This window comes from Anabrus simplex, chromosome 4 (genome assembly GCF_040414725.1).
Source record: "Anabrus simplex isolate iqAnaSimp1 chromosome 4, ASM4041472v1, whole genome shotgun sequence".
NCBI lineage: Eukaryota > Metazoa > Arthropoda > Insecta > Orthoptera > Tettigoniidae > Anabrus > Anabrus simplex.
Window position 1 is genome coordinate 130909913 of NC_090268.1, and position 25003 is coordinate 130934915.

The 25003-nt window shown below is 39.2% G+C and overlaps 1 protein-coding gene across 1 annotated transcript in view; it reads right to left on the reverse strand.

Annotated features, from left to right (window-relative positions):
- Positions 1–25003, reverse strand: part of Dhit (Double hit) — a 1255395-nt gene that overhangs the window by 534685 nt on the left and 695707 nt on the right. The window contains exon 4 of the mRNA XM_067145213.2: positions 18840–19057. Coding sequence (XP_067001314.1) covers positions 18840–19057 — 218 coding nt within the window. The remainder of the gene's footprint in view (positions 1–18839; positions 19058–25003) is intronic.

Below are 25003 nucleotides of genomic sequence, written 5' to 3' on the forward strand. Positions count from 1 at the left end.
CTTCTCCTAAGAACTCGAAAGGTATCTTTTTGTTAAACTTTCCTGATATCTGATAAAATTTCAAATAATTTTACAATGTTTAGTTTCCTATATGTATGTTGGAATCAGTTTGCTGAAAAAAACTTTAAGAAAAAATGATTTCACATTCATGATATCTATAAAAATATACATGTGAAAAGCAGCACAATTCTCATTGTAGAATAAAACTGGTTTCATTATCAGTCACCTAAATAATAAATTGTAAAATGTATGTTAGACGTTGAGAAAAATTCCACCGTACATTCATATACTGTAAACACTCAAACCTTTATGCTGTGGACAGATTGTATGGTGTTATATTGCAAATTACAGTAATCTGTTTTATTTCAGAAATGTGTTCACTTAAGAAGAAACATATATACTATCAATAGCAGCATAATATAAACAGTGAACTAGCAACAAAGGAATGGAACAGCGAAAAATTAATACTGAAAAGGAGATTGAAATTATAATTTACTGAATGGCAGCATTGTATAATACAGTTCTTGGGGACTGGTGTGCTGTTCCCAGAATACACAGTATCCAGATCAAATCTTAGGTCCTACGAAAGGTGATGAGGGGAAAGTCAGACTTGAAGAAACCTGCTTTATAACAACATTTAGCATTTACAGCACATAAACGGAATTGAACAGCGAACAGTTAACAACAACTACGAATACTAGTACACACATTGGGGTGCTAAACTATACATATTTTACTGATTCATGCATTGATATGTTGGAGTGGAATGCTATTCCACATATACTGAATTTATTTACTTCTTTCAGTTGACATCATCAGCTCCCGTGAATTATTATAGATTTTATATTTATTTTTCATTAATTTTTAATTTATTTTGATAGTTATATTTTCCATCGACCTCACATTCAATGTATGATGAAATATACTGTATATTTATGATGTTAAGTGTTTTTGTAAATTAGTTCCAGATCCTAGTGGTCAATCTCGTTTTGAGGAACGATTTATTTTTCATTCCTTATTTTTCTGTAGTCTAGATAAGTAGGCAATGCTGTCCATGTATAGAACAAAGAAATGCATATTTAGTATAATAAATACAATTAACCTACATATATGTATCATACCTTAACGTGCCGAGTAGTTCAAACGAAGAGCGCCAGCCTTCTTAGCTCAAGTTGACGGGTTTGATCCCGGCTCAGTCCGGTGGTATTTGAAGATATTCTTCTATGTCAGCCTCGAAAAATAACTGATTTGATACAATATTTCATCATCTTGATGAGTCTTGACTCACTAAACGTAGTCAGTCTCACGCAAAATTATTATTATTATTATTATTATTATTATTATTATTATTATTATTATTATTAATCATATGTTCGTATAACTCTTAAGTCAAACCACAATTCAGTGTGTACAAAGTGTTATATATTTAATTTTAAACTGTTCAATACGCGAGTTCCCATTCTATCTGACACAACAATAGACTCTCCTCGTTAACGTATCCACATTTGATATTTTAGTGGACCAGTTTTTCGGTTTGTTCATAGAAATCAAAGTGCAAAGCTCCAAATTGAAATGTATAGATGCCTAAACATGGGATACAAATTTCGGAGTGTACCAGACATTGAAACTGAGAGATATCCGATAATATTCCTACTTTATTTTATTTTTCCGTTCTCTTTCTGTTTATTTGCCTTTGGATTTCTATTAACTTTCTATTTAATGAGGTTATTTATGAACGGTTTCATAAACAAATTTATAATTGAAATGGATGATTTACGTTTCGACTTGCAATTATGTAGTTAAATCATAGGTCTCGCTTGTTATAGTACGAGGCATTTTATAAGTTATGATTTTTATCTTCAAGTCATGTCTTGAGATTCTGAATAAAGCCTTTATTTAGAAAACATTTTCACGTATAAAGTGCGAAGATTTCAAATTAAAAGTGTTTCTCGGTGAAGAGCTGCGTGTCTACGAATAAATGCTCCTAGGACTCCTTAAAGTATATTGGGTGTTCGGAAAATGTCGTGCGAAAAGGCCGTGGTAAAGCGATCATATCAATTGAAATGAAGATTGGAATATATCTTACAACTCAAAATATGTCATCTAGGTTCAAATGGGGCATCTAATGTTTTAAAGGAGGTCTGAGACTCAAATATCTGAAGGCGAACAGCCACGATGTCTCAAATCACATTTATGTTTCGAATCCATATTTAATAGTTTATAATGGCAATGGAACTTCATGACCCTTCAACAACCAGATGTCGAGCTTTTGTACGAATATAATATTACCTACACTCACACCGTTGTTCGAGAATAAAGCTCGAACTGAGACCAAACAAATCGACCACTGGAACTCCTACTTAATAAATTATGTTTACAAAACTACATTCCGTAGTTAACTCCGCATGAATATTGCGAGTTAGAGAGTTCAATCCTACCCTCAGTTTAATACTCCTGATCTATCGTGCTCTGTGTTTATTGGACTGTATTTTTCGTACATTATGAAAAGCCATGGCACGCAATACCTTAACAGCGTAGTAGATGGACAGAAGGCTATTTAAAGAACCAAACAAATACCTAGAGAGGTTCGAAAAGGTTTTGGTTTGAAGATGAGGACGTGAAAGTTGTACAGTTCTTCACAAAGTAGTTTGGACCAGCCGTTCCTAATGCAATTTACTGTACTAATTTCGCTTGTTATTAAGGTTCGTAATCAATACTACGCTGAACACGAGTCAAAATGAACATAAATCTAACGAATTACCGAAATCTGCAAATGTATGAAGAACTAAGCTTAGAATTTTATTTCACCAGGTGAGTTGGCCATGCGGTTAGGGGTGCGCAGCTGTGAGCTTGCATCCGGGAGATAGTGGGTTCGAAACCCATTGTCGGTGGCCCTGAAGATAATTTTCCGTGGTTTCCCATTTTCACACCAGGAAAATGCTGGGGCTGTACCTTAATTAAGGACACGGTCGCTTCCATCCCACTCCTAGGCGTTTCCTATCCCATCGTCGCCATAAGACCTATGTGTGTCGGTGCGACGTAAAGCCAATAGCAAAAAAAAAATTACTAGGCCTTTTTTGGAGCATAGGCTGTACAAATCTGCACCTATTACCAAATAGATTTGTTTTTTCATTTCTAAAATATTACTCCCAGTTTCTTTATCGAAATTCATATATCACTATTTTTGCCGTAATGGCGTGGAGCCATCTGTGCTTGACAGTAGACCTCTCTCAGGCAACGGCACACACCCAGCCAATAGAGTTTGTTACCGGGTGTAATAGTCGAGTAATTTTATGTTATGAATATTTTTGTATTTAAAATCAGAATATTCATTGAACATTATTTGAATGTTATTATTATCATCAATATTATCTTTAAAAATAAATTACCGCTTTATTTGCTTTTGTGTCAGTTATTCTATCGGTCAACTAGAAAGTACGTCAAATATCGATGGTGCGCGAGTAATAGCTCGTATCCCACACGGCTCTTCCTATCCATTATTTCCCTCAAGACCGGTCACGCCTCCCAGCTATAAGTGGACATGCAGTCCATCAGAGCAAGGCTCGTCGCATTTATTTTCGTATGTCAGTATATTTAGGAAAATGAACATTATTATACCGTACTGTAGGATTGTATATGTTTATGAAGTATTTACGCACTCCTACAGTATAATATATTTAAGGTTCGTTTTCCTTTATACATTAACACAGAAAAATGAACACAACGAACGTTGTTGTGATGGACTGCATATCCTTGCGTGACTGGGAGGCCTGACCAGTCTTAAGGAGGATAATAGATTGGAACAGCATTATGAGATACAAGGTATTGCTCCCGCACCGTCAATATGTCAAATCTGATAATTAGAGCCCGTATTATATGTAACATAAAACGAAAAATATGTACCTAAAATTGACAAAATATGTAGTTTAATATGTAATAAATATGTAACTCAATATCTAAGTTCTATTTGATGTATACTTGTACACCGAAAAGGAAACAAAACCGAAAATAGTTCAAAGTGGAGATGTTATTCAACCTCTAAATTTCATTTGGAAGCACAATTAATAACTAATTAGTTTTCCAAATTTTCTGCGGTCATCGAATGTCTTCTGTCTGTTAGGATGTTCTTATATATAGAAAAAGACCTTTCAACGTCACATGAAGTAAACTGGTGCGTATTTCAAATTTCCCGGCAAAGACATATTTAATTGCAGAACTGCTCAAGCAAGAAAGGCCCTTATTAAGAGAGAAGAAATTTGACCTCATCAAACACAAATCTGTTTATTAGAAGAATGTTCCAAAAAATTTTTGTGTGGACTGTAGACTTTTATGTGTGTGAATGGAATAACCGAGAAAGAAAGAAAGAAAGAAAGAAAGAAAGAAAGAAAGAAAGAAAGAGAAAATGAGCTTTTGACATATGCCTTTAAACCGAGGCCTGGCGAATGGATCACAAAAGAAGAGTTACTAAATCTGGGAGGAGAACAATGTGACAAATTTTCTGCAAGGGAAGATTGATAGACTCAGCTCGAGACACCCAAGACTTGCACCGTCAACATAACGAAGGTATGCGATTCTTTAATAGAATACTTCACTTTAAATTATGAAATTATTTTTAGATATTAGAGACGTACAGGTTTTAAAAAACTATTTTCAAGTGTCTAATTTTATCAATGTAAAATTAGTGTGTTTTCTTTCAAATGCGCTATATCCTTTAAAATATTTGAAATATGTAATATTTATCAAAATATTTATTATGATGAAAATATGTACAAATATGTAACTTTAACTTCTGGAATAAAGGTCCTTTTACTGTGATTCGCCGACATTTTAGTTTTTTCTTATAGCTACACATATGGGAACAGAATATGTAATTGCATATAATCCGAGCTCTAGTGATAATACGTTTTAAATGTGCTGTAGTCTATACAGATTTATGTTTTGTTCTCAATTAAAAATGTAATTTAAATGTATCCTTGTAAATATCGTGATCAGTAGATTATAAGTCAAATTATGATTTGTTTTGTCATATTGTTTAGCTACCCCACAAACTACTAACACACATAAAATCATCTCCAAAGCACTTACCATTTGTTCCTACACCATGGCGGCAAAGAAAAAAGAAAGCAGTTTGACCAGTGTACATGCAGTGACATTCACAAATGACAGCTACCAAATGAGAGCATTTGGGACATATACTAACCACATTTTTAAAAAAAGGTTTGGAGACATATACACCACAGTTGTCATGTTATTGTGTGATTTCATCTCAATGTATGCATGCTTACAAGTGGGAAGAAGAGGAGTACAGGGGTAATATAGGCAAAGATACAGGATGTCCAAAAAGTTTGTCACTTCCTAGGAATATACTTTTCTTTGCAAATTAAAATTACACATGGGCACTGGGAATTGCAAAGTTTACACAGACATAGGGAATAAATTTGAATCCTCGAATAAATTGTGGCGTTTTTCCTTTCGTTTAGAAAATAGGGCTTATGAACTACCCAAGTGTCCAGTCCAATTTTGATTCAACAAGACGTTGGCACGGACGCAAGGAATTTCACTCCCGGCAATCCATGTATCGAACCAAGCAAGTATTAAACGAATGAAAGCCGTCTCCTGCCGCGGATGACGGTATGGAAGTCATACTGTGCTGAATTTACAAAGAGCTGCTTACATTAAAAGGCGATAACATACCCCGATGTTTCCTAAGAACCGATCGAAACTCGAGTGTGCTGCAATAGGAAATGAATCATATAATCCCTGAATTGACGAAACCAGTGACTTTGGGGTATCTTAATACAAAGAAAATCTGAAGTGCCGATTCACCTGTGTTCATATCTGGGACGTTAGGCTGCCGTCCGATGTGATTTGCTCAACTTTTAATTTACAGTCTACTTTAAATCACATATTTGAAGGTTTGGAGACATATACACCACAGTTGTCATGTTATTGTGTGATTTCATCTCAATGTCTGCATGCTTGAAAGTGAGAAGGAGAGGAGTACAGGGGGGAATATAGCCATAAACACAGGATGTCCAAGAAGTTAGTCACTTCCTAGGAATATACTTTTATTTGCAAATTAAAATTACACATGGAGACTGGGAATTGCAAAATTTCACAGATACAGGGAATGCAAAATGAATTGAAGAAATAGAACTTGATTTAATGTGTGAGATGTCAAAATATCGAAACGTTTTTCAAGAGTCAACACACGTGTTACTCGATCTAGCACGGGAGTGAATTTACAGGCTTTATCAATTCCATAGGAGATTAGGCTACGAGAGTCATCCTACGTCCGCTGGTTGCATTACCAGGTCTGTTTGTCTCTTTCTGCATTGACAGTACTGGTTCTTTACACTGCCTTCCTCGCTGATAAAAACACAGATTTCGTCGAAAAGAAATGCTCCCAACGTTTCAAAAATAAGGGGAATCGTCAAATTTTAAGCCATTTCTTGATAATACTATTCTATACAAAATAATATTCCCGTAACTCGTTGGACTGTCTGGTCTCGTATCAGCAAGAGAACATTAGACGTGAAATTAAAAGAAAAGTTACAGTTGGCCATACATGGTAAGTTCTCCTTTTTTACTGGTTGTAGGATATTTTAACAAGGAAGTATCTGGACATATTATAAAATAAATCCCGTGCTAGGTACTTGTACCATGGAAGGAGATGTCCATGCGGTATGGGCCGCGTAGGAGATGGTGGATTCGAATCCCATCGCTGGCAGCCCTGAAGATTGTTTACAGTGTTTTGTCATTCTCCCACCAGGCTGTACCTTAAATAAGGCTACGGGTGCTACCATCCATAATCACTTTCCCATCATTGTATCGTTGAACATTTTCGATGTGTTAGTGCGTCGTTATTGCTTATCACTAACAAAAGCGGGGTCATTTCTAGAACCACTAAACAGATTTTGAACGGGTTTCACTGTTGTATAGAGCATTTGTTGCAAAAGGTTTAGGTCGACCCGAGCGTCTTCTTGACGTACGCTAAGTCGTCCATGATAGACCTCCAAGTAAGTATGTATCTACATAGTAGAGTCAATAAGTTCGTGGACTGGCCGTCTAGTATCGCTGTGGTCCACTACAGTGGAGAGATGGCAGTGATTATTGTTTTAAGGGGACGTTTGCACCGCAGGATGTTGCCGTGACAGTTGTTCGCTAGTCTCAGCAAGAGTCACTTGCTTGTATACAGCATAAGAAGACCTTCGGTCTGTATTGTGAAGGGCAGATGTATGTCAGCGGCAGAACTTAAGAATGTCGTAATTTGAGGAACAGGCAAATTTCAAGTTCTGAAAAATATTAGGCTAATCCGCTAACGAAATATTTGAGATGATGGTCGAAGTCGCCCGGATCACCACGACGGGAAATAGGCGCTAAAATTAGGTCAACGACGAGACCCTTGAATTATTAGCGTCAGTCCACGAACATATGGACTGTAGTACGTATATAGTTGTCCACTGCGTTGTCTACAATGTAAGCGCCAGTCCAATAAGCTATTGAAAATCCACAGGATGTTTTCAGTCATTCGACCGGGTCAGGAATGGAATGATTGAAGCTCCCATCTAGGTGCGAGTATAGGAAATGTGCCGACTGCCGAAGCCCGTCGCACTCCTCTGGGGTAATGATTAATGGCTGACAGATGAAAGGTTAATGGAGAGTATTGCTAGAATGAATCATGGCAGGAAAAACCGGAGTACGCGGAGAAAAATCTGTCGTGCCTCCTCTTTGTCCAACACAAATCTCACATGGAGTGACCGGGATTTGAACCACGGTATCCAGCGGTGAGAGGCCGGAGCGCTGCCCCCTGAGTCACGGAGGCTCCAAGAGGTTATTAACACATTAATGACGGGCTACGTTAATTAACGTAGTTTCGTATTCGTGCGTGGACGACCGGCTACGTGAATTAACGTTTTCTCACATTGCTTCATTCTCGTGTCTTTTTATTCTCTCCGCCGTTTATTAATCGAAATATTTCGTGTTGTTTACAAACTAAAGTCTTTGTTGATCGGAATTTAGATATATTCTTTCCTTGACAATATTTTCGGCACAGGAAGTGTGGTTTCAAAACACTCAGAACCGCGTGACCGAGCGTACTGTCAGGTGTTAGCATGGCGCGCCGTACCAAATACAGCTTGAACGATGATGGAATATTTGGAGAATTGCATGCTGATAGTTTACCTGATGTCCCTAGTGATTGCGAAAGTATTAGTGATTGTGAAGATGTGTGTCCGTAAACATCAAAATATACGCGCGGAAGTGAAAGTGCGACATTCATTTCAGACGAGTCTGCTGACGGCGACAATAATACGAGTGAAGATGCCAGTGATAGTAGTGACAGCGAGGTTATTGGATGGACAAACAAGGGTCAAAACAGAGTCCTACAACCATTTACAGGTTTTATAGGCCTCACTTATACGGCCGGAAATTCCGCGAGTTTCCTAGGCGATGACTTGTTTCAGCTGCTTCACGCAATACCGCACTAAAAGCAAGTACTAGAATCACTGGTAATTGCTCTCACCAAGTTTCAATGATTTATTTCATGTCATTTAAAAGTTACATGTATTTATATTTCATCGTACTTCTCATGCTAGGTGTGCTTCTGTTGCCGGTCCACAGGAAAGAATGGTGTAGCGCGCGCCCGGACAACAATGTGTTAAGTGTAAACATGAGTGTACGCCGTATTGCCTGCACTGTAGGCGCCAATCCACGAAATTATCGCTGAAAAATATTTGTGACCATTTATACCTAACCGTAATAGGTAACCCTAAATAACCGTACTTATGTTATAGTTAGAAAGCATTTTTTGAGATTAATCAAGTAAAAGTCTAAAAAACGGTTGCTTTATGCAATATAGACGCAAGAGTAATACCATTCTGTAAGCTGAATTAATCATAATGTAATTGATTTTACGTACCACTAACTACTTCTATGGTTCTACGAGACACTGAGGTGCCGGAATTTTGTCCAACAGGAGTTCTTTTAGGTGCCAGTAAATATGCCGACATAAGGCTGACGTATTTGAGCACCTTCAAATACCACCGGACTGAGCCAGGATCGAACCTGCCAGGTTGAGGTTAGAAGCCCAGTGCCTCAACCGTCTGAGTCACTCAGCCCCGCTACACTATAAGCGGATCCACTCTAATTATTTAAACCACATTATGCATAAAATCTGACTTCATAAAATAATCTTTATTTTAGCTATTTATATTTTGTACATAATTAATAATCTAGAAGCAATATTAACCCATCCATATCCCTAAAATCATCAAATAGGCCTAAATTCCCTACGTTCAGCATTTTTCTACTGACCAGCAGCAACTCTTTGGCTTACAGTCACCCGGGGTATAAAGACGTCTGAGGCTTGCTAGGTTTGTATCATATCTGTAGCATTATTTCCAAGTCATACAATTAAATACGTATATACTTAAAAACAGAAGAAAAACTGTAATTTTACGTTACTGATTGTAACCACGATACCGCAGTCTTACTATAAATTGGAACTGTTTAATTTATTTCAAAACTGTCACAGCTTGACCAGCATTCGAACCGCAATTGCCTTCGTGAAAATCTAGCGATGATGCATCCCAGGCATTAAGCACATTAGATACATAGAAATCTTGCTATGAGCGCTATAATGGCATCGTAAATACCGCATATAATGGGGACCCGTCAAACAGTTTGTGTTAAAATAAGCAGAAATAAATCGGCAGTCACGGCCGAATGCAAAGTTAAATTCCCTCAAGCTATCTTTAAAGTGATAACTGTTACTGATTTTTATCAGAGTTCTATAAGTCTTTAGTAAAATATCATGCAATGAGTTTAAAGGTGAAACATTTAAGGAACTATATTATTCATTCCAGGCAATAATCCCCAGATAAGGGCATGATACGACTTGATTGTCGCTGAAGGTGTGTAATACAAGTACTGTAATATATTATTGTGGACCCAATATTCAGAAAATATGATCATATAAGTCGTAATTACGTCATCCCGTACACAATTCCATTTCATAAAACATTCCTATGGTATTAAAATCAAATACGTAGTAAACAAATTAGAATACATTTTCAAATGATGAGTCACAAGTAAAAGTCTATGTACATTATAAGACATGGTTTGGCGGAACAGCAGGCTTCATAGCCTGAGTCACGCCATGGAAATAATAATAATAATAATAATAATAATAATAATAATAATAATAATAATAATAATAATAATGCCGGGCTGACTGGCTCAGACGGTTAAGGCGCTGGCCTTCTGATTCCAACTTGGCAGGTTCGATCCTGGCTTAGTCCGGTGGTATTTGAAGGTGCTCAAATACGTCAGCCTCGTGTCGGTAGATTTACTGGCACGTAAAAGAACTCCTGCGGGACTAAATTCCGGCACCTCGGCGTCTCCGAAAACCGTACAAGAGTAGTTAGTGGGACGTAAAACAAATAATAATAATAATAATAATAATAATAATAATTTTTAATTTGAAGATACTGTCATCACTCATTTTTACAAAAGAGCGCAATAGATGATCTCCGATTTTTACAAGTGAGTACATGGTATCGACTGCATTGCACACCGCATAATTTACATACGCAGGATTTGTCTATGTCATGGAAGTACTCGGTATTATACAGCTTATGGTAGTATCCATGTACCGCCATCGAGTTACCAAAGGGTCGCAGGTCTTGGTCATTGTTTGTCCATTTCCTATTCATCATGGCCTCCGTCGTATAAAAGTCGATCCATATTTCGTCTCTTTTCTTCACTTTGCCCTGCATTAGTTTCTCCCAGGCGTCTCTGAACGGTAGCCCTCTCTTCATACGGTGGTGCTCGATGAAGAAGGTCTCCTTGGCAAGTTCATCCGCTAGTCGAGATTTCACGTATTTCCATATTCCCAATGTACCTTTCAGAAAGCGCGAGTTAACTGCTTCGAGTATCCTCAAGTCCGCCATGGTCTTCTTCTCCCAGATTATTTCCAGCCCGTATATGGCGATGGGAGCTATTTTCGCGTCAAATAGTCTCATAGCGGTTCCCAGTGAAAGTTTTGTGATTGTTTAAATTGAATATAGGGCTTTGGTCGAGACTTGATGTGGGCTCTGTAGACTCTATCTGTTGTTTGTAATGTCAGTCTTAGATTTGTGAATGTATTTACTGATATTAGGGGTGTTGATCCTAGGTAAATATTCTCACTAGCTGCTCCTCTGCCTCCTTTCCGAAATGTAAATTTTTACAGTTTTCTCAGTGCTGATTTTCATCTTGTTATCCTGTACCCGTCTGACTAGATTGTCAATGGCCTTTGGAATTCAGGTATGGAACTCGAACCAATGACCGTATCATCTACATACAAAAATATGTCGTTATCTTAAAGAGTAGGGGGCTGAGTGAGTCGTCTTGCAGTAGGGGCCTACTCTGTTGGTTTGCGTTGTAACACGGTCATCAATTTGCAGATATTTAGTCCTCAGAATGTTGATTATCAGTTTCATGAGTTTGTTGTCTTCACTTATTATGGCTTCTAGTTGCGCATTTATTAACGGCCTGATTAACGTGACCTGATTCCAAATAATCAACATACATTATATGAAATTTGCATCTTGGATGTCGTAAGGTTTCGTCAATGTCATTATTCAGGTTTTTAACGCCTTGGAGGGTACTCCGACCTTTGCGAAATCCAAACTGTTCTTCTGGGAGTTCATGGTCAACTGATTCTGTAATCTTTGTCGTGAGAAGCTTTGTCAAAATCTTCAACATATCATTATAAACTTCGGAGCTTCGAGCTCTGAATTCGATTTCTGTCCGAATTTTAGGATTTTATCCAAGAATTCTTAATTACTGTGATTCAGCGAACGGATCGTTTTATCTCTGCTAACAGGAGTCACAAATCCACTCTCCCACAAGGGTCTTATCAGGCCGGAACAGTAACTACACATTATTATTATTATTATTATTATTATTATTATTATTATTATTATTATTATTTATAATAATTCATTTCTAATTATACTTAAAACAGAAGATAGAAAACAATTCCATAGTAATTTGTGCTGTATCTATCGATGATCCCTTACAGCATGTATATATTTTCCGAAACACTACACAGTTTTCACTTTATTTTCAAGATTAAGATTTTAGTTCCTTTCAACACTCTTTATAAATTGAGTTGAAATGATTAATTTCGCTTTGGGAACGAGTAATTTTGGATACTTACTCTTTTATAATAATAATAATTGTACCGGGTGGTACACCTCCACGCCGCTAATTCAAACTTTGCGCCAGTTGAAACTCCTCTACTGGAGGAAGTCTGAACTTTATCTACTGTGTTAATTCTCAAGTTTCTCAGATGTCCCTACTTGTAAATTTTGAAGTTTCTGAACTGGGTCGTTTTCGATGTATTTTTGTTTTGCCTGTAGTAAGAAGTGTGGACATTCTCTTCCAGATGGCACTACTGAAGGACTACAATTATGCACCCTAGTGCGAAGTGAAAGAACTGTGTTTTTGGAGAAATTTTGAATTCATAAGTTTGTTCTTTGTTAAATTTCTTTCAGTTATTGTTTAAGTTGGCTATATTAACCCTTTCTTTCCGCCAGTTTTCAATTCGACCAATAAGGAATTTCTGTAATTAATTTTCCACCAATAATGTGTTTCTTCTTCATAGAGTGTAGGGGTTTTCGTTGTTAGCCAATAAAATGATTGCGGGCGGGTGTCCTCATTCCTGAAACGCCTCGAACATTCCACGAGGGTATATAAACTGCTGATTTTCGGGTCTCCGCGCCACTTCAGTAACATCTATCAGTGTGTAAAGTACGTAGCAGGGGGCGGGTAGCGCCTCTTTCTTCGGGCAGCAGTTCAACCACCAGGTAATGGCCGTTTAATAACTTCTTTTTTTGCTAGCTCAACAGTTTAACTCTCGGGGCAGGTCCGAAGCCTTTCTACCATGTAACTTTCCCCTAAAATGTAAAGACACTTGGTATCAATTCTATCTTTTTAAACTACATATTGGGATAGAGAGTGCTTAACCCTCTCAAGCTCCCACTCATATTGCATTGAGGTGAACTTATTTTCACAACCGTTTCTTCCTTAACATAATGTAAATTGTCTCCTTCGATAAGTCACCTCTTTAGTATGGGATTAGCCCTTGCATTAGAGGCCTAGCGCCAAGTAGGTTTTAAATAAAGTGTAGTAGGAGTGCAAGGACGCCTCCTCTCAAGTTGGTATTTTAGAGGCCCTGTAATTGACCTGTTTCTTTACTTAATAGGCCTCAGTAGGTTGGGTATTTTTACCCCTGTTTTCATGTCCTTGGAGGACAGCTTGAAAGTGGAGTTTGGTGTGGCCTTTGATAGGCTTGAACTTAAGAGCGGGTTGCTCTTTCTAAAATTTTGTTTTCTGCGCGCCTCGAGGGGGCTTTACTGTGTAATTGGGAGCAAGTGCTCCTGGGCATGATTGGGGTCTTCTGCCCCTTTGTTGAATTCTGTATATCGTAAGGTTGGGCTTATAGCTCAAGAATTGTGTGTCTGGCTCTCGGAGCCCAAATTCTGTAACTCTGTAATTGTACATTATCGATTTGTGTTTCGGCTACTGAGTACCTGTTATATTTGTTTTTTCTTGATCTTAAAAAGAAAATATAACCTTGTTAAATTTTATCTTAACTTTAATTTCGTATTTTGAGACCTGTTCACCCCCGCACCTTCTTTCACCTCTGCACATCCACAATACTCCGTAACAATAATAATAATAATAATAATAATAATAATAATAATAATAATAATAATAATAATAATAATAATAATAATAATAAACCAAACCCCATGGCACTACAGCCCTTGAACGGCCTTGACCTACCAAGCGACCGCTGCTCAGCCCGAAGGCCTGCAGATACAAGGTGTCGTGTGGTCAGCACGACGAATCCTCTCGGCCTTTATTTCTTGGCTTTCGAGATCGGGAATAATAATAATAATAATAATAATAATAATAATAATAATAATAATAATAATAATACTAATAATAGTAATAATAATAATAATAATCTGACTTGTTAGCGACCGCTGGGGTTGTAACTTAATTAAAGCCACACCCACTTCCTTCCTTCCTGCCTTCCTTCCTTCCTTCCTTCCTTCCTTCCTTCCTTCCTTCCTTCCTTCCTTCTCGTAGCTCTTTCCTATCCCATTGCCGTCATAAGACCTATCTGTGTCGGTGCGACGTAAAGCAAATTGAAAATAATATTTACGTCCCACTAACTTCTTTTACTGCTTTCAAAGACGGTGATATGTTGGAAATTTTGTTAGATAGGTTATTTTATGTGCTAGTAACATTACCGAAATGTGGCCGACGTATTTCATTTGAGCTCCAGCAAATGCACTGGATTGAGGTAGGATCAAACCCATCACCTTCGTGTCAAAAATCTACTGCTCTAAAATCTGAGCCTTTGTATTTCGTTTATTCAATTACCTTCACTCCATCTTCCATGTACAGCAAACATCGCTTTCTCTGGATGACATAGTCTGAACCAGGTCTCTTGAGACTGACCCCACCCCCCGAAAAGGGTGGGCAGCGTCTGTCGTCGGATGGAAGCCGCGTGTCATTTTAGTGTATGGCGTGAGTGGTATAAATGTGGTTAAAATTACATGACTCGGCCAGGAATTGCACCCGAAATCCCGCGGTATGAAGTCCATAACGCTCAGTATTCATTCATGGAGTTGGGCACAACGAAAGATAGTGATTTGAAGCGTAGTTACTGTCAATTCTCTAGTTCGGACTCCACGAACCTACTACGCTGTCGTAGCTGAGGAAGAGGTGATACTCCCACGTGGCGCATAGGTGGGGGGGGGGAACCGTTTTGCCGGCGGACTTGAGTGAAATAAACTGGCTCTCGTGGACCAAACACACAACCACACACCTCCTGTGAGTGGGGGACGAAGACGAAACGTACACCCACGGTATCCCCTACCTGTCGTAAGAGGCGACTAAAAGGGACGACCAAGGGGTGATGAAATTAGAGCCATGAGATTACTTGTGCGTAGTATAATTACGTGAGGAACACCATGGCTCGACGTTACTTACGTGAGGAACACCATGGGTTGACGTTACTTACGTGAGGAACACCATGGTTCTGCGTTGCTTGCAAGTGGAGCCATTAAGTGTGACATACCATGGGTCTAAATAACCTACGATGCGAGGAACACCGTGAATCTACGTTACCTGTCATGAGTACCACTATAGTAGGAACACCATAGTTCTGCTTTACCAGTGATTAGTACCATTATGAGGGGCCGGTGCCCTGGATTTTTGATCCTTTAGATAATAAGCCTGTATGCAGCCAGTCCCTGTTAAGGATGGTGTGAAAATATCGCTCATAGGGTCGGTTGGTGCATGCATTTCAGTGGGCTTGGCAGACTGATATGTATAATAGCAACTGCTGGTTCGGTGAGGAAAGCAACGGGAAACTACCTCACTCCTCATTTCCCTAGTACGCCTCTTCAGTGACGCCTAGGCTAGTTATGACAGCTGTTGGTGGAGCTCCAGAGGATCAAACCAGCCTTCGGGTTGAATACCCAACAGATAATAAGAATCATCCCAGTACTTAAGGCATTGTGAATTGGATCCACTGGTTGTTTTTGTTTCACGATCATTTTTTCTTCATCATTCGTTATAGATTCTAGTCAGTGGATACATTTTGAAGTTTTTACATTTCCATTTCGTTCACTTCTTACCATTAGGGCCCGATGACCTAGCTGTTAGGCCCCTCTAAATAATAACAACAACAACAATAATAATAATAATAATAATAATAATAATAATAATAATAATAATAATAATAATAATAATAATAATAATAATAATCATCATCATCATCATCATCTATGTTGGAAACAGTTTATACTGAGGATTCAGTTTACAAATACTATCACGAACGATTCTCTAACAGTTTACGAGAAATATAAACCATCCATACATTCAAGTTTATCAGAAAGGAAAAGTAAACCCTACTATACGGCGGAGAGTCAAGGAAACCGCGTGTCTCTTGAGTGCGAGCATGGCTTAAAGGACCTACTGTGAACACATAATTATGTATTATAATATTGTAATTATTGGTTCAAACTTTACAATGTTCATTTGTTTTATAATTCTTTCAATGAGAGGTGTTAAGACCTGACATGAGCTTGAAAGCGCCATATTTGAAAATAATTCTTGGTGAAGGATCCTCTTTCAAATAATATAAATGCAGCAATTTTATGAAGAAAACTAGAATGTTTCATCTTGCGTACATCATATACACTTTAATAAAACATGCACATTTGACCTAGATCATGTTAGAAGTTCTTCATATTATCACATAAAATTAATTTGTAGGCTTATTTAACACGTTCAGTCTTTCTGGAAAAAAGATACGTTGTTGTTAATATACGTGGCATACACGCAACAATACGTTTATAGGTACCGGTAGTCTTCTCACCAGGTAGAGAACACTAGTAGATCATCCGCTGCAGCGATTTTATTTTCTGGGATGCTAGAGAAGTCCACAGCGATCTGCACGATAATTTCCTCTGTTTTACTTATCAGAATGAACTACCGCTTGACGGTAATGTGCATGATGCTATAGCTGCAGCACACTCGATCGCTGGAAGGTGGCTTCAAGGCTCATATCCGTGTTATGTGTAGTGTACTCACCAGGAGGCAGCTGCATGGTCCCGGTTATGTGGAGTAGTCTACTTATCAGGAAAAAGCTGCGTGGCCCCTTGTTATTTATTATGTTTAGTTTATTTACCCCGAGATAACTGCACAGTCTCTCGTAGTGTTACGGGTGGTCTGCTCACCATGAGATAGTTGAATGTTTCCTGGTAATTTTACGTGTAGGCAACATGGTCCCTGGTAGTGTTACGGGATATCTACTCACCAAGCGATAGCTACATATTCTGTGGTAGTTTTACATGTTGTCTACTCACTGGGAGACCGGGCGAGTTGGCCGTGCGCGTAGAGGCGCGCGGCTGTGAGCTTGCATCCGGGAGATAGTAGGTTCGAATCCCACTATCGGCAGCCCTGAAGATGGTTTTCCGTGGTTTCCCATTTTCACACCAGGCAAATGCTGGGGCTGTACCTTAATTAAGGCCACGGCCGCTTCCTTCCTACTCCTAGGCCTTTCCTATCCCTTCGTCGCCATAAGACCTATCTGTGTCGGTGCGACGTAAAGCCCCTAGCAAAAAAAAAAAAACTCACTGGGAGATAACGTCATAGTCCCTGGTAGTGTTACTGTACGTGAGATATGCTCACCAGCAGATAGCTGCATGGTCCCTGGTAGCGTTACAAGTAGTCTACTCACCAGGAGATAAATCCATTATCCCTGGTAGTATTACGTGTATTCTACTATCCAAGAGATAACTGCTTGATCCCTAGTAGTGTCACGTGCAATATACTCACCAGGAGATAACAGCATTTTTCTTGGTAGTTTAACGTGAGATTTGCTCACCAGGAGATAGCTACATGGTCCCCGGTAGCATTACAAGTAGTCTACTCTCCGTGAGATAACTCCATTATCCCTGGTAATATTACTTGTATTCTACTAACCAAGAGATAACTGTATGGTACCAAGAAGTGATAAATGTAGTCTACTCACCAGGAGGTAACTCCATTAGGCCTATTCCTGGTAGTATTTCGTGTGTGTTACTAACCAAGAGATAACTGCATGGCCCCTAGTAGTCATACGTGAAGTCTGCTCACTAACAGGTAACTAGGTAACTGCATGGTCTCTGGTAGTATTACATGTATTCTGCTCACCAGGAGATAACTGCATGGTCCGCAACAGTGTTAGGTAACGCACAGGGGAAATAGCTGCTTTTTCCTGGTAATGCTATGTAGGCTTAACCAACAAAAACAACTTACCGGGCGCTTCAATACGGTGCATATTCCGCAGTAGAGTGGGATGGTCTATTTCGTCCGCGGTAGGAGCTTTCATTGTGATGTAGGAAACGGCTACCCGCAACAACGTAATGCCGAGGTTGCAGAACGTTACAGGGGCTGCAGACTAACTGGGAATTCGGTTTGCTGAAACGCCGTGTAAGGAAGCTGTGTCTTGTTCAGGGTGCAAGGAAAACATCATGAGGAGAGAGAGAGAGACGTACAGAGAAGAGATAAGGAGAGAGAGGGACAGAGCTATTTTGAACATTTTTTGATCTGATGAAATGCACCATGATATTCATAGGCTACACATTGTTACTTACCTTTCACTTTTCTTTCCGTACGAGTGCACCTGTCAAATGGGGCAACCCAGCGTACTGCGGAGTATGTATCTGAAGCATTTGGTACATGGAAGAGCAACCACTGCTGGTCTATACAGTATATTAGTATAGTGAGCGTGGCCTATTTATACTAAGCAACTTCAACACCATAATATAGAGAAGGGAGGTTGCTGGCCTTCTGCACTGACTCCTGATGATCTACGAAATAATACCATGTGTTAATATAGAGCCACTGAATCCCCACACGTGTAAGAAGCCACACTTGATTGCTTGCTGGACTAGTCCATGGGCTAGCGAGTGTTGTGTGCTTACAGTGAACAACTGCAGCATCTGAAGTACAAAGAACAACGCCTATTGACTGACTTGTTACGCTGGTCCCTGATAGTTTCATGATAGTGTAAGATGTTGGGACTACCTACCAGGTGTAACTGCAGAAGTTTCGGTACAAATAAGCAGGACTTGATGCAGCGGTCCCTGGTGGACTGATGGTAGCGTGAGATGTTGAGCCAACTTACCGAGAACAACTGCAGAAGTTCCAGTACAAAAAAACAGGGCTTGCTGCACTTGTCCCTGGTATTCAAAATGCAAGTTATATGATCGTAATTTACTCACCAGGAGCAACTGCAGCAGCAGCACCAGCAGAAGCAACACGGCTTGCTGGGGCGCTGCAGAGGTCCCTGGCCGGGGGCTGTGGCGTGAGCCGCCCCCTGGCTGTTGTTGTGCTGATGGGGCGGCGTGGCGGAATTACTGTTGGAGGAAGTGCTCCCCCCTCGCAGGCGGCAGCCAGAGCCGGAGTTAGGGCGCTCTGCACTCTCACTCGCGTTGGACATCTGGAAGAACAAAAAGAGGAAGGTTCAAAATCTGATGTCACATGTTACAAAATACCGCTAATGCATCTAATTGTAGTATGACTATCATGGTAGAAATGGCATTGATCTAGTGTTCCGTAAAATACAATATTATTATTTTCACGTGTAGAAAAATAATTATGTCAAATTTCCCTTAACGAAGTCAGGCGATCACACATATGTCTTTCAATGAATAAACTCAAATTTATAACGGTTAATTTATTTGCGTCTAATGAACCGTTTTCGAGAGACATGTGTATGGAAATCGGAATCAACAAGTGTAGCATTCAGTGCATTGCAAGGAGGGAACTGTATCAGGGCCTTAAAAAGTATGAAATAAAAGGTTTTCTAGAGTATGATAAGATGGGGCCTTTCTGATAAAAAGAGGCTTCTATATATCACTTAGGTATGATCATCCATCAATACCTCATATCTCAGACTGCAAGATCACATCGATCACCTGTACTCTAACGTTTCCCTTTGATAATATGACTCTGTCATGACCACCCATCAATACTTTATATCACAGCCTGCAAGATCACATCGATCACCTGTACTCTAACGTTCATCTCTGATAATATGACTCTCAGTCATGACCATCCATGAGTACTTCACATCACAGCCTGCATGATCACATCAATCACGACGCAAATTTTCAGATGATCTCTAGCCATAAAACATACCCGTCTTGATATCCATAGACATTGTTAAAGTTTGAAAAACTTTAAATTTCCTCAGAGGCGAAGCGCGAGGACGAATGCTTATTGATAGAAGTCGGATCATTCATTGTCCATTTCTGAGGAATCGTAGCGAGATCTTCAATAAAACCACATTTCCCTTCATTAATGAATCTTCTTTTTTCTTTTTGGATTAAGGACGATACTTTTCTTGACGCCTACTTTACGTGGAGAGATGTATTCTCTATTGCGTGTCTCTGTGATTATAAATGGAGTGATGTACTGTGTATAAAAGAAGATACGTAATATGAGGAACACAAACACCCAGTCCGCGATCCACCAAATGCGGTTAAAACCTCCGTTTCGGCAGGGAATAAAACCCAGGTTCCTCTGAACCGAAGGCCACTACGATGACCATTCAGCCAACAAGCCCGACTTTCCTTAAATAGAGGATTATAGTAGAAATGTTCCTAGATTTTGGCCAAGAAGACACAAGCTTCACTATACAATCATATTTATTGTCGGCGAAGAAACAATATCTCGTACTTTACAATACACTTCCTATTCACTTTTCCCTTTAAGACTGGTCACGCCTCCCAGAAACATGTGGATATGCATTCCATCAGAACAACGTTCGTTGTATGCAAAAGTGTAAATACAATACACTGCAAGAGTGCGTAAATACGTCAAGCAAACATACATTTATACAGTGCAGTACGATAAGGTTCATTTTCCTTTCCACATTAAGCATAACAAAATATGATGATGATGATGATGATGATGCTTGCTGTTTAAAGGGGCCTAACATCGAGGTCATCGGCCCCTAATGGTACGAAAAGAAATAACAAAAATTTCAATTTCATCCACTGACAAAAATAAAATAAAAATGTCATGAAGAATGAAGGGATGGACATGAACCCAACAAAAAATAAAACAAACAAACAAACAAACAGTGGATCGGACTGAAAAAAGGATCGTAAATAATAGTATTACTGACCAAGGGACCACTCAAAAATCAAAATGATGCTTGATGTCTACAGGGGTGCAAAATCCACGTCTAAGGCCCCACAAAATGGTACATGTCGCGAGTAAAGTAGAACCATGGTATTTGTCATGTTGGGGTACGAATCAAAACTAGCGAAGACTCACGGTGTTCTACACAAGATGGTACTACTCACAAGTATTGTACTTCGTACAGGGAACGCAGACCTATGGTGTTTCGCACACAATGGCACCACTCACAGCCAACGCAAACCGATGAGTTTCCTCACCTAAGTGTACTAGTTACGGGTGCCGGTCCCACGGGCCCCGTGGTGTTCCTCACACAGGGAGTACTAATCACAGGCAACGCAGACTCACGGTGTCGCTCATATAGTGGTACAACTCACAGGCTTCGCCCAGACCCGCGGTGTTGCTCACATGGGTACGACGCGCGGGTACTGGAAACCCCCCGGCCAGGCTGCTACTAATCACAAACCAATTTCATACCGAATATAGTGGTACTACTCGCAAGTACAGGCAACGCATGGTGTTCCCCGCATGATGGTACAAATCAAAAGTAGTTTCATGGTTCTAATTCAATCATCCCTTGGTCGCTCCTTTTAGTCGCCTCTCACGACAGGCAGGGGATACCGTGGGTGTATTATTCGTCTGCGTCCCCACCCACAAGGGGTAAGGAGAGAGAGAGAAAGAAGAAGAAAGAAGGGATCCGTCACTTCGAAAGATGAAGTAACGGACGAAGAAAGACAAGGGCCACGAAGGGCGTGAAATGTAAGACTCCCTAGGCCTCGAATGCTCTAATACCGTCGGGTTCGGAAAAGGACAAGAGTTGACCAAGGGAGGTCGGATAGGATAGACGAAAGTGAGGAGCCTGGCAATGCCAAGACTCAGCTAAGGGCCCCTTGGTCGTCAATCCACGGTCCCAAGTTGAGGACCCCTTGGGCCCCTGTTAGTCGCCTCTTAAGTCAGGCAGGGGATACCGTGGGTGTGTTCTACATGTGCGTCTTCCACCCGCAGGGGGTCATAACAAAATAAACACAACGAAAATTATTCTCATGGGCTTCATATTCATATGTGGCTGAGCGGCGTGACCAGTTTTAAGGGAAATAATTAATATGAAAGGCATTGTCAGATACGAGGTTCTGTTTCTTAAACGACGATATTATACCCTTTGTAAAAAATATCTGGAGCCATTTATTAATGAAGTCCTCACTTCTCTCCACTCTAGCATAGTATTATAGAATATACTGTCAAGTTTTGAAGGATTTAAACAGAATTTAAACATAAATGCTTATATAGTTCTAAATGTTTTTAGTATGATTTGATAGAATCTGATGATGCACTTTCAGGAACGTAACATGTCATTCTTACTTTAACAGTTATAATGCTGTTACAATATGTTTCCTCCTTTAGGCAGTTTATAAATTTATTAATTCAAATTAATTTAGGCGGACTGAACAACCTGACAGTTATAAACTAAATTTTCTATCACTTACACCCAAGTTCCCAAAATTCTCTTTAAAAATAGACATTTTTATTGTGTCCGGAAGTTTATTATCTTAAATGTTTTAAAATATGCAAGTTCATATGTAATTAGAAAGATATATCTATGACATAAGAGATATGGAAAGGGGGCGGGGGGTGAGGCACTGCTCCCGCATTTTCGTGACATCACCCGGCATATGCCTGACTTCGGGAGAAATGAAAGACAAGATAGATGATCAATTCGATACCGGTACCAACTTTATTTTCATAAGTTATATTCCAGGGATACATGAGCGCATTCGGGATTCAATGCGACGACGAGTTGATGGAGGTATCAATGCAAACGTAGAGCACCTTGAACATTCCATGTAAGAAAGAGTTGCAAGGGGTATTCTGGTGTATTCTCTTTCTGGGTGTCTCTCAATATTAGTGTACTGCGTCGAGTTGTAGAAAATAATCTCTAACATTGAAATAAAGCATTTCCGGATTCATCTCCATATAACATATTTTCTTCTTCTGCTTGTGAGGAATGTGTGTCCTGAATGTTATATGTGAGTTTTGAAAACTTGTTCGAACAAATCTCACATTTAATCTGCCATTTTTAGAGTTAATAATATATATCCTTTTTTCCCGAGTTATATTCCCTGTTCAACTACGACGGAACATACATTCACAATTTGCTTTACGTCGCACGACGCCGGTAGGTCTTATGGCGACGATGGGGGGGGGGGGGGGCTAGGTATGGGAAGGAGGCGGCCGTGGTCTTAATTAAGATACATCCTCAGCATTTTTGGAGTGCATATGGGAAACCACTGGAAAGCATTCTCAGGGCTGCCGACTTTGGAGTTCGAATCCACTATCTCCGAATGCAAGCTGATAGCTACGTGTCCCAAACCGCGCAGGAACTTGATCGGTATGGTGGAAGATAACCATAATTTATTGACAATCAATCAATCAATCAATCAATCAATCAATCAATCAATCAATCAATCAATCAATCAATCAATCAATCAATCAATCAATCAATCAATCAATCAATCAATCAATCAATCAATCAATCAATCAATCAATCAATCAATCAATCAATCAATCAATCAATCAATCAATCAATCAATCAATCAATCAATCAATCAATCAATCAATCAATCAATCAATCAATCAATCAATCAATCAATCAATCAATCAATCCTGATCTGCATTTAGAGCAGTCGTCCAGGTGGCAGGTTCCCTATCTGTTGTTTTCCTAGCCTTTTCTTAAACGATTTCATAGAAATTGGAAATTTATTGAACATCTCCCTTGGTAAGTCCTTCCAATCACTAACTCTCCTTCCTATAAATGAATATTTGCCCCAATTTGTCCTCTTGAATTCCAACTTTATCTTCATATTGCGATCTTTCCTACTTTAAAAACACCACTCAAACTTATTCGTCTACTAATGTCATTCCACGCCATCTCTCCGCTGACAGCTCGGAGCGTACCACTTAGTCGAGCAGTTCGTATTCTTTCTCCCAATTCTTCCTAGTCCAAACTTTGCAACATTTTTGTAACGCTACTCTTTTGTCGGAAATCACCCAGAACAAATCGAGATGCTTTTCTTTGGATTTTTTCCAGTTCTTGAATCAGGTAATCCTGGTAAGGGTCCCATACTCTGGAACTATACTCTAGTTGGGGTCTTACCGGACACTTATATGCCCTCTCCTTTACAACTTTACTAAAACCCCTAAACACCCTCATAACCATGTGCAGAGATGTGTATCATTTATTTACAATGATATTTACGTGGTTAACCCAATGAAGATATTTCCTTATATGAACACCTAGATACTTACAATGATCCCCAAATGGAACGTTCACCCCATCAACGCAATAATTAAAACTGAGAGGACTTTTCCTATTTGTGAAACTCACAACCTGACTTTTAACCCCGTTTATCATCATACCATTGCCTACTGTCCATCTCACAACATTTTCGAGGTCACGTTGCAATTGCTCACAATCTTGTAACTTATTTATTACATTTACAGAATAACATCATTCGCAAAAAGCCTTACCTCTGATTCAACTTGTTTACTCATATCATTTATATATATAAGAAAACATAAAGTTCCAATAATACTGCCTTGAGGAATTCCCCTCCTAATTATTACAGGGTCAGATAAAGCTTCGCCTACTCTAATTCTCTGAGATCTATTTTCTAGAAATGTAGCAACCCATTCTGTCACTCCTTTGCCTTGTCCAATTGCACTCATTTTTGCCAGTAGTCTCCCATGATCCACCCTATCAAATGCTTTAGACAAGTCAATCGCGGTACAGTCCATTTGACCTCCAGAATCCAAGATATCCGCTATATCTTGCTGGAATCCTACAAGTTGAGCTTCAGTGGAATAACCCTTACCAAAACCGAACTGCTTTCTATCGAACCAGTTATTAATTTCGCGAACATGTCTAATATAATCAGAAAGAATGCCTTACCAAAACTTATTTGCAATGCATGTCAAACTTACTGGCCTGTAATTTTCAGCTTTATGTCTATCACCCTTTCCTTTATACACAGGGGCTACTATATCAACTCTCCATTCATTTGGTATAGCTCCTTCAACCAAACAATAATCAAATAAGTACTTCAGATATGGTGCTATATCCCAACCCATTGTCTTTAGTATATCCCAGAAATCTTATAAATTCCAGCCGCTTTTCTAGTTTTCAACTTTTGTGTCTTACTGTAAATGTCATTGTTATTATATGTAAATTTTAGTACTTCTTTAG